Here is an 11323-nt window from a genome sequence, read left to right on the forward strand (position 1 = left end):
ACAATATTTGATTGACATTTTGTATTTTTTAGCGCTGGGCGGGAATCGAACCTAAAACCTTCCGATTCAAAGTCAATGTAAATTTTTAAATTACGCCTTGAAGGCCGTGGTGGACACGACCAGACAGGCGGCGACACTAGCAAAGGAATTATTCGTGGAAGTGTATTCAATTAGGCGCTGCACAGTTTGCAAAACAACTTCACACAGAAAAGCTATTAAATACAAATACAAATACATGGAGAGAAAAGTGAAGGTTATAGATTTAAACAGCTTCTCCGGGGCCGCCCTGGGCCAAAAGGCGCCTAGTGCTAAGTAAATTTTGGCGCCCCTTGTAAAAACCAGTAGACGGCCAGGAAGGCGATCACTGTAATCAAAAATATTCAGATGTTTATTTGTATTTTTGTGTTTCGCGTATTTATGAAAAATAATCTCAAGGGCGATGGTAGTACTGTTAGGTGTTATCAGCACCTCGGAGCCTTGGCAATTCGGCGCCCGGAGCGGAGTGCTCTAATTGCGCCCGCACAGAACCGGCCCTGTTCACATGCACAAATGTATTTAGATTGAATCTAAACTTTTGGAAGTAACTCAACTTGCAAATCCAAAATAGCAGCAAAGGGGTCATTTGTTGGTAAATTTTGAAATTTTAATAAAAATGGAATAATAACGCATCTTTTACCATCTTTCCCAACGTTCCACCGTAAATCATTGTTTCTTGTAGTAATTATGTTGAAACGGAGAGTAATTTCCATAATCTGTGACCATTGAAAATGCAACGGTTAGGGAAATATTGATAAAAGGATTTGTATCAAGCAGAATTTTCTGTCATTTCGAGCACAATGTTGTAACTAAAATAAAAAAGTGCTGCGCCGTTTTTATGAAAAAAACCTGAACCGTTATTATTCGAAAACATCGAATAATTGTGAGCATTTTACAATTTAAAAAAAATATTTTTAGTAGAAGGTAGAAAATATGTTAGCACCGAAAAATATTATTTTCCATTAATATTTTTTCACATTTACACTCATAAATGGTCCATTCGGAAGAAATAACATTACATTTAAATTCTATCTGTTATTATATCTGTTCTATCTGTTATCTGTTAATTCTATATGTTATTATATAAAAGTATTGTTTGTAAAAATAACATGCAAACAGATTTCATTAATTAAATTAAAAGTTATGTAAAGATCATTACGCATCAAACCGCCAAATATAAAAAAAAATACTAGCTACGCCACTGTTCAAACATCTACTCGGAAATAGAAAACCACCTCATCAATCATTTAGTTTGCAGTCATTGAATCTATTGAAATTGGTAGCTTCTATTATTATTTCCACGATTTTTATTTTGCTACCCACATAGAGTTGTTGGTAATAATTTAGAATTATTCTTGAACTTACTCGTGAACAAAATAGAAAACAAATCGATAATAATTAGTTCACCTGAAGTGTAAACCTGCAAACACGAATCTAATCTGCATTAACATGGTATTTACAGTGCTCCGTTTTAGATAAGATTGAGTGCAAACGTGTTGCCTACAGAACGCCAGTAAAAATATAAATTGAGAACGCCACTAATAAGATAAATAGGTATGTAGGGTAGACCGGGTATGGTTGAAACACTTTTACCTTAACTAGGTGTAGTAATATTTCTTTTGTATTTATGGATAAGATGTTTATACTAGATGATCTATGATCTATCTAGTTATCAAATTAAATTTATTGGATGGCCACAACTCGTACAGGTAAGCTACAATAACCACTTAAAGACGATGGGGAAATCTGTTTCAATTATCCCCATAGTGTGGACGATTGAAACAGTATGTGGGGATAATTGAAACACTCTAAATATCTTTGGAATAATTGGAGTAATTTTAATAAATATTAAACATTTTCATTATAAAAACAGTACTCAATGAGATCATGAATAGTGATTAAACATATCACAAGTATTTTAAAAACTATAAACATAAATGTCTTGAAATAAAACAACTTTAAATATATTATTTATTATTTGTGTTTAAGTGCTCTTAGTTATACTAACTATGAGTATTTGGCATAATCAACATAGTTTTCCAGCGATATTTTCCTGGAACAGAATAGAACGGTATTAAAAATAAGTTTTTTGCTTTCATACAAAAGTGCTTGTTTCAATCATCACACTGTTTCAATCATAACAATGTTGATTTTACCTCTGACTCGACAGAATTTTCTCCATGTAAAATTCAACAATTAAGAAATCAAAAATAGAAAATAATTGTATCTGTGGTTTGTGATGTGAGATCATATTATTACAAAGTATCGCAATATTCTAGAACTAACAAAACTCTAAATAATCGGTTAAGGGGCCATAAATATCTAATAAATAAGTATATATTAGGTATCTATTTAAAGAAGAAAAAAAATTGTAGGTAGGTACTTAACACTGGAAGTAACATTAAACCCCTTTTTTTAAACCCCTTATCAATTACAAAAAGGTAAGTAAACACTTAAATTATACGAATAAAACGTCTTTCTGTAAAGAACGATACTAAAACAAAGGGCTTAGCCAACAAAACAAAAAAATGAAAATGGTCATAAATAAGTAAATAGTATCTATTACAAGTAAACAATCAGTAGGTAAGTATCTGGTACTGTATCATTATAATTACTTGTGACTTATTACCTACAAAAAAATTCAGTGAACACTTGAATGATACGAATAAAACATCTATGTGTAAAGAATGGCACTAAAACAAAGGGGTACCTACCTACTTCTTAAGGTACATTATAAAAATTAACATTAATGAAACGATGAGTAATCAAATATTAGGTAAACTCCTTACTCTTACGCAATTAAATATATTTATAAAATTATCCGTCCATATTACAAGGCACACCATCAATAATTAGTCAGATTCACAATTATGACAAGTGTACTGTAATTCTTGTTTGGTGCACTTTTCATGAGCCCAAAGTTCACAAATCATACACTGGACCCAAATTTCACCGGACTTACTAGAATTATAGTCTTCACCACATACTAAACAAAAAGTATGTTTATCTGATCTCGAAGCGTTATTTCGATATATTTCTGTTGTTTCAGTCTTCTTTTTCTTCCTCTCTGTATTCTTCATGTTCTTTTTTATCATGTTAGCACCTTTTTTTCTTTCCTTTTCTTTAGTTTCTGTTCGTATATATTCTTTTTCCGGAGTGTTTGTGTAAATAGTGGATTTCCTCTTCTTCAAACCTCTGGTAGTTGTTTTCCTGGGTAGCGCTTTTGGGAATGGTCGCACGCTTTCTGGTATAAACATTTTACTTGTTGAAGGCACGGACAAGTTGCAATAATTGCTTTCGGAAATAAAATCGACTGGTAATTCATGTACATAATTTTGTGACGATGATATCAGAGACTCGGTCGTGTTAATCTCAAGAGGATCAGAAGCTGTAGGTAAATCCAGCGTATTATTTGTTAAACTGTCCAAACCTCTCAATGAACACGTAACAAATGTTATTGATTCAGTACTAACATTTGATTCTGGAGTCACCGAGCCTCTCTGAGTGGACGGAACAACTGTTTCAATTCCTACAGAAATTGGCTGCGAAATCACTGAGATTAAAGTAGGTGGAACAGCTGCTTCAAGTGGCCGTGAAATCTCTGAGTTTTGAACTACCACTGGGTCACTTTCGGCACTACTTAAAACATTTAGATTTGGTCTGTCCGTGACGTACGAGGGTTCAAAATCTAAATCACTGAATATGTCTCTGTTATACGGATGAATTCCAGAACATCTAAACCCAGATTGAATGTTAGTTTGGGTTATTGCCCGGGGTAAAGCAGTCGCCACTATGCTTGGGATATCATAAATAGTCATTGGTTTTCCTGGATTTGTTCTTATCCACCCATCACAAGCTGTATTCACCGCTTTTTTAAATGGTCCGAACACTGATCGATCCAATGGCTGTAATTTGTGACTGCAATGCGGGGGAAAGGAGAGCATGATTATACCATTGGCATAACAGTAATCAATACAATTTATAGAAACATGCGATGAATGATTATCAAGTAATAAAAGAACTTTATGATCTAAAGACGAATTGGTGTGCCTTTGAAAATGATTTAGAAATATGGTAAAATCTTCTTCTTGCATCCATCCAGATTTGTTCGCGGTACCGATACTACCAATCGGACCATCTTTTAAGAAATGGCTTTGATATTTGATACGTGGGAATGTAAACATCGGCGGAATTGAGTTGCCAATTGCGTTTGCTGCTACAGTAACAGTTACGAGAGTTCCTCGTTCGGCCGACGTTACCCCACCTACTTGCCGAGTTCCTCTTCTGGCTACAATCCGATTTGGTTTTTGAACAGTTGTGACACCGGTCTCATCTACGTTGTAGATGTCCTTTGCTTCAAATTTATATCTATCCAAAACGTTCGCTAAATTTTTGAAGAATTCATCAACATTATGTCGATTAAAACTTGTCGCTCGTGCCAAACTCGTGGCTTGGGCACACCTTACAGATAATTGTGGATTGCGGTCTAAAAATCCTCGTAGCCATTCTATTCCGGCCATGCTATTTGTGTCCCATGAATTTGGCCTTGTCAGGTTGTACCGTGTGGTCAAATCAAATGCCAGTTTTCTTAAATCCTTTCTAGACAGTCCAAAATAAATGTCTGCCGTTTTTATTGCATAATTTGCAATCTCAGTTTCTTGAGATGGGGAAAATACTTTCTTCGCCGAATTGTATCCCATGGTTATGGAATCAACAGATGAGACAATCCCAATGAGACGTGGTCCAAATTAAACATCGCTGCAGCCTTTCTCAACGATCTTCCAGATAATGTTTCTTCATATGCTTGCTGATATGAAAACATGTCTCTAGTATTTCGGTCTGTGACGTTTATGCGTTTTCTAGGCATCTGAAAAATTAAAAAAAAAATCCTCGTCAGAAATACTGAATGAAAACAATTGCAAGAGTAGGTACCTACCCATCACGATGAGGTTGGATATCGTAAAAAATTGGAATAAAAGTAATGATAGGGCCTTTACCGACAAAATACGACATTATTAATGAAACCATCGTATTAAGTGAATAAACCTTACAAGTGTAGGTATGTTCGTATGTATTTCAAATTAACTTATAAAATGACTGCCTCAACACAGGCTAGCCTATTGAGGCGGGCTGTGTGAAAACTCGATTTATAATTATAAATCTCTAATCTTTAAATATTACCTACTGTTTGTATGTATTTTTTTTCTCTGTTGTCAACTTTTTGTCCTAATATTGACAATGTATACTATTAACGCTGAACATGAACTTTTTTTAGTTATGAATGTAAAAATTTCGTTCAATAAAGATATATAATTATTATATGGTTAAGTGAGGTTGTCTACGGTCGAATGAGATCGACTTCATCATCCGTATTCAAGATTACCGAAGACAGAATGATTTCAATTTCTGATCAATTTTCATTATAACTATTTAATTTTCTCTCCGTGTGGACGGTTGAAACATGGTCATGATTGAAACGTTGCAATCATCCCCACACGAGTTGTTTCAAACATCCCCACGCTGCATTTTCTACTTTAAGGTCTAAAATAGGCCCTTTAAATAGACATAAACGCCGCGCAAATGCATTACAAATACTCTAAAATAGATAAAGAAGAGAATGGAATAAAAAGTTTCGTCGAGCTGCGAGAGTAAAATGAGTTATAACGTAAACAAAAATTTCGTAACTACTTACTTTTTAGCGCGAAATCCAATAATGTCTCCTATGCACGACTGTATCACTCGCCGGCTGGAGGGCTACTGGTGATAGGTACCTACAGATCTGACGGAGATTCGATTGTTGCGTCACACTCTTAGGTATTATAGTTTTCGAGTAAATTGAGATGTTTCAATCATAACTTGTTTCAATCGTACCCAGTCTACCCTACAGGTGAATAATTTTAGAGACTTTCGCACCACGTATAGTGGTGGATTCAAAAATAATTTTATTCAACAATAATTTTGTTTTTGTTGAAGAATGAAAAAAACGTTAAAAGAATATTTTCGAATTGAATTGCGAGTCTAAATTTAAACGGACTTAATAAATGTCGCTATGCACCCTTTATATTTAGGCATTTTCGGGGTAAGAGAGGACTCGAAACTTTCGAAAGGTAATACTATCGGTGTGCACATTTAAACGTGTCCTCTTTAAAGGATACCTTTTTTATGCGGTCTGATAACACATATTTTACTCCACAGGAAATTTTATTGTAAGCGATGCCTAAGAGGATTGATTGATTTGTTCAACGAAAACAATTAACAAATATCGAACAAATTAACAGTAAATGAGTTCATTATTGTTCTATTTATTTTCAAAAATCCTTCTTGGAGGTTTTTTTAAAAGTGAATACCGCACAAGAGTCCCAACTGCTCTCGACCGTCTGTAGCCAGTGAGACTATGGCATCCCCAATTGGGGGTTGTTGTGAGGCTGAAGGTAATGGGGCGGGGAAGGAGATGGGGAATATGCCTGGCTATTCAGATCTGGTTACCAAATTCGGCTAAAGTCATTTCAAGCAACGTTTCAATTCTGAATGGTGGTCTTAAACCAGAAGGATACTAAGAGTATATTCCACTCTGGAACGTGCCGCAAGTATACTATATATTATTTTTAATGAATAAATCGTGAAATAACACAGATTCATCGAATAAAATTTTCTTGCGCGCGCCGGGTTTTGAACGGGCATCCTTAGGATTGCTAGTCGAAAGCCTTACCCCTCAATCACGGAGGCCGTATGCTGTAAATATTACGTCTTTTACTATTAAATAGGACTAATCTCGTGCGAATCGAACAAATAAAAATAATGACATTGAATGTGGTAAATAATGATAGGTTTGCACATTCATACTGTATTCTATTCTATTCTTTGCATATATTTAATTTGGCCAGGATTAGTTGCTCCTATGTTATTTCTAATCTCGTAGACTAAACATATTATTATTGTTCATATATCACCGTATCTCATTGTTGGTTGGCAGTTTATTTGGTGAAATGGGTCGAATAATTTGCTTAAGTCATTTATTTCTTTGATGTGTGTTTAAACGTACCAATATGTGTTAAAGTAATATAACATATCGTTTTTCAATTTCCGGTTCGGTAGGCTCCTTTTTTAATTGTTGGCCACCCTTTTTCACACGGCAACACTGTACAAAAGCCACTGACAGTAGTGACAGTTGACAGTTCGTTTATTATTGATATCAAAGCGCTAAAGTTTGTTACTTGTTTAAATTTCTATTTTACTTGTAGTTAACAAATTGGTAATTTATATTTCGAAATGTCTGAAACATTAGAAAACCCTGAAAAAGAAACCCAAGCTGCCAGAGCTACACTGAGAGCAACATTTATAAAAAAACTGTTGGAATTGAAAGGTTAAAAACAAACTCCATGCCTAAAATTGAGATTTATTTTTGAACATTAACATTCAACTTTCATTTCATAAATCATAATAAGATCTCCGGTAAACTTGTCAAATTCCGACGCATACAAAGGCTTTTTAAAAAAACAACACTCGATTTTAACTTAAATATCTAATGGAGACAACTATTTAAATCAGGGGTTTAAGTAAACACGCACAAAATTGGATTTGGGGTTTAGTTTGGATTATTTTAATAATTTATGCGTATTTCCTAACCTTCAAACTTAACATTGATTGAGAAAAATGGAACTTTAATGCGTCTTTAATCATCTCCCACCACATAAATAGTTTTTTCTTGCAGTAATAAATTTGAAACCAAGTGCTATTTATATATTTTTTGCGTACTAAGCTTGCAGCGGAATTTGCCAAGGTTATCAAATCGCCATACCTACAACACTCTGTCAAAGTACCCATCTCCACTCATGTAACATATTTCTTCTTTCTTTTTGAAATATTTTGTATTGTATGTAGTATATAGTGATTACTGTATATTAGCTTCGCTCAAACGTAAATTGTTAACCTCGATGAAGGCTTAGTCCTAGTAAGGTTGAGTTTTATGTTTTCTTCGCTCAAATGTAAATTGTTAACTTTGATACAGGCTTAGTCCTGGTGCAGTGGATTTATGAGAAAAATTATGATTTATATGCTGTGTAAAGCAATAAATTTAAAAAATACCTCATATTGCTAACAGAGATCTTTGGAGTTTTGCATTACAGATTGTCTGACAATGTTGATAGTTTTTTTTTATGAAACAGTGTTCTTATTTTAGTTACAACATTGTGCTCGAAATGACTGCTTGATACAAATCCTTTTATCATTTCTGTCAATATTCCCTAACCGCTGCACTTTCAATAGGCACAGGTTTTGGAAATTACACTTCGTTTCAACATAATTACTACAGAAACAATGATTAACGGTAGAACGTTGGTAAAGATGGTAAAAGATGCATTATAATTCCATTTTTATTAAAAGTTCAAAATTTACCAACAAATGACCCCTTTTCTGCCATTTTGTACTTTTTTGTACGGAGTTGCAAGTTCAGTTACTTCCAAATGTTTTGTTTCAATCTAAATATGCATAAATTACTAAATTAACCCAATAACTTTTTTTTTGCATGTGAACAGGGCCGGTTCTATGCGGCCGCAATTAGAGCACTACGCTCCAGGCGCCGAATTGCCAAGGCGCCGATGTGCTGATAATACCTAACACCCAACAGTCCTACCATCGCCCTTGAGATTATTTTTCATAAAAACGCGAAGCACAAAAATACAAATCATCCGAATATTATTGATTTCAGTGATCACTTACTATTTAAGTGCCTACTGGTTTTGACAAGGGGCGCTAAAATTTTACTCGCGCCAGGAGCCGTTTGGCTCAGGGCCAGCCATGTCAATATGTAGTATCAATTGTTGTAGCAATTGTTGAAATAAAGTTTAATTTCATAATCTGTGCCTAAATGTTCCGTGGTTAAGGAAATAATTTCCAGCATTTTTGCCATAAAGTGCTGAAACTAAAATATAAATATCGACGCCAGAAAGGCAAAAGAGTGTAAGCGACAATTTCGTCAAAAATGAGTTAAATATACAGTTTTGATCAGACAAAACTGTATGATTAACTTATTTTTTGACAAAATTGTCGCTTCTACCCTTTTGGCATCGATATAGCCGGCATATATTTGGGAAAGAAAATATATAAGGTCATTGTTATTTCAATTATTTTGAATTTTAGATCAAATTTAAGTTAAACGTATTATCATTGAAGAACTTTTTGTATGAGGTTCATTGAAAAGTGGTTCAGTTTCAAGTACATAGAACGACTTACTTGCTTACAACACTACAGCAGCTGCTGTCTGAAGTAAAATTTGCTCTGATTACGTTCAAGGTAGGCATAAGAAGAGTAATAGATCTACGGTTTGTTTCCAGGAAAGCCGTGCACCATAAACCTCCACGAGATGAACAAAGTGGAGGGAGTGTTCCAGGGAGCCGATGTAGACTTGCAGGAGCTCTTATTTGACAACTTGAAGACCCCGTACAGCGTCCTGCCCCATTCCATAGTCAGGGGGCACGACATCCTCTTCATCGAGTTCCCCGAACAAATGAAATGCGTTGGCACTGTCGAGTGATCGAAACATTTTGGACTTAATGTCAAAAACCTATGTTAACCTATGTTGTGCGTGATTTTCAAACATTGAATTTAAAATCATAACATGCAACTGTTTTATTTTGCTATGTCGTAAAATGGTTGGAGTAGTAACATACAAATTATTAATTAAAAGACATTTTTATGATAAACCAATTTGGTTCTTGAATTTCAGTCAAGAATGTAAGAAGTTAACTCATAGCAAATATGTATGTAATTTTATGGTATAAAATGTAAAAAATATAATATTGTGATATGTATAAAAAATATCTTTCTCACTCATCTTTATTTTTGTTATGGTTAGGGCGGGGGAAGACAATAATGTAAAATTGTGTCGCATATATTTCAATCTTCTTTCCATAATATTATAACACAGATTTTTATATCAGTTTATTTAGTTTCATTAGATAAATACAATTGTTGAAACACTTTTGTTTTTAAGTTATTTATTTTCATTATTTTGATAAAAAAAGCATATAGAAATTATGATAGTGATGATGATATATTTGCAAATAACTTCTGAAACCATTTTTTTACCTGCATTTGATTATTACGTTAACTATTTGTGGGATAGAGAAGTGAGTCCACACAGAGAAGTTTAGTAGTACTGCTACAATTTAGCAATTCTGAAACAAGTGCCAACAAGAACGATAGAGATGAGTGGTCTCAAAGAGATATGTAATCCTCAACACCTTTCCATTCGGAAATTATTAAATTATTCAATCCTGAAAATGTTATTCATGTGGTTAATTTATTTATTGGAACCATAGATATCCAAATTGATAGACTTGCCTGACATGAGATCCGGGTATCATTTTAACAAGCTGGAAGCAAAGCATGTGTCCATATTTTTGGTACCAGGAGGGTTCGAGAGTACTTTTAATAATCTACTACATACATTGTACGTGGAATGTCGAAGAGCGCACATTGAAATAGCCAGACCTTGCGCGGAAAAGTAAAGTTCACTAAAGTAAGGCAACGGTTTGCAGCACAGTCCATTGTGATTTTTCTGCGCAGCATCGGAATGAGGTTAAAAAACCTAAAAATGAGTGAGGTTTGTTTTGTAAGGTACACACTTTTGTAATAGTATGTAACTAAATAGTGGAACAAAATGGTAATTTTTGGAAAAATGCCGAACTTTTGTTCACCTTATTTGGTATTCGTAATTTTTTATCCAACTTTTTGACTGAATGGTGATATTACAATGTTGCCTGTATACTGTCAGATACATATATTGACAATTTATAGAAAAGGAGATGGTCACGCCCCCTCCGTGCTCCGCGTAACTTGGTTTGTTCCCCTTTTCCTGATGGGCTAGTCTATCAATTTGGATGTCTATGATTGGAACTAATGGTAGAAGAGAGCAATAGATACCATTCTCAAAATGTGGAGCTGTTTAGAGAAATGAAAAAGTCTGTAAAATGGAAGCCAATAAGTGTAACGGAGTTACTCATGTGACTGGTCCAGAAAGATAATAGAGATGAATTTTGGTCAAAATATCCAACTATCATATTTATATATGGACTTTATAAATTTTGATGTGAGGTATTTCAATATTAAACTAATTTTAATTGGTGATCAGTACTGTTTACGTTAACTTCATTGTTGGAAAAATGCCATGCCTAGCTTTGGGAAAATCGATTTTCCCAAAGCTAGGCATGGCATTTTTCCAACAATGAAGTTAACGTAAACAGTACTGATCACCAATTAAAATTAGTTTAATATTGAAATACCTCAC

At 34.2% G+C, this 11323-nt stretch overlaps 1 protein-coding gene across 1 annotated transcript; it reads left to right on the forward strand.

Annotated features, from left to right (window-relative positions):
• Positions 1–7204: 7204 nt before the first annotated feature.
• On the forward strand, positions 7205–11084 carry LOC149425228 (gem-associated protein 7-like). Its single transcript, XM_089650177.1, has 2 exons — positions 7205–7399; positions 9369–11084. The coding sequence occupies exons 1-2, from the start codon at positions 7306–7308 to the stop codon at positions 9566–9568; spliced, it is 294 nt and encodes a 97-aa protein (XP_089506303.1). The 5' UTR covers positions 7205–7305; the 3' UTR covers positions 9569–11084.
• Positions 11085–11323: the final 239 nt, after the last annotated feature.

The sequence above is a fragment of the Hesperophylax consimilis genome, chromosome 3, assembly GCF_061612785.1.
Source record: "Hesperophylax consimilis isolate HC1 chromosome 3, BYU_Hcon_1.0, whole genome shotgun sequence".
In the NCBI taxonomy this organism is placed as follows: Eukaryota; Metazoa; Arthropoda; class Insecta; order Trichoptera; family Limnephilidae; genus Hesperophylax; species Hesperophylax consimilis.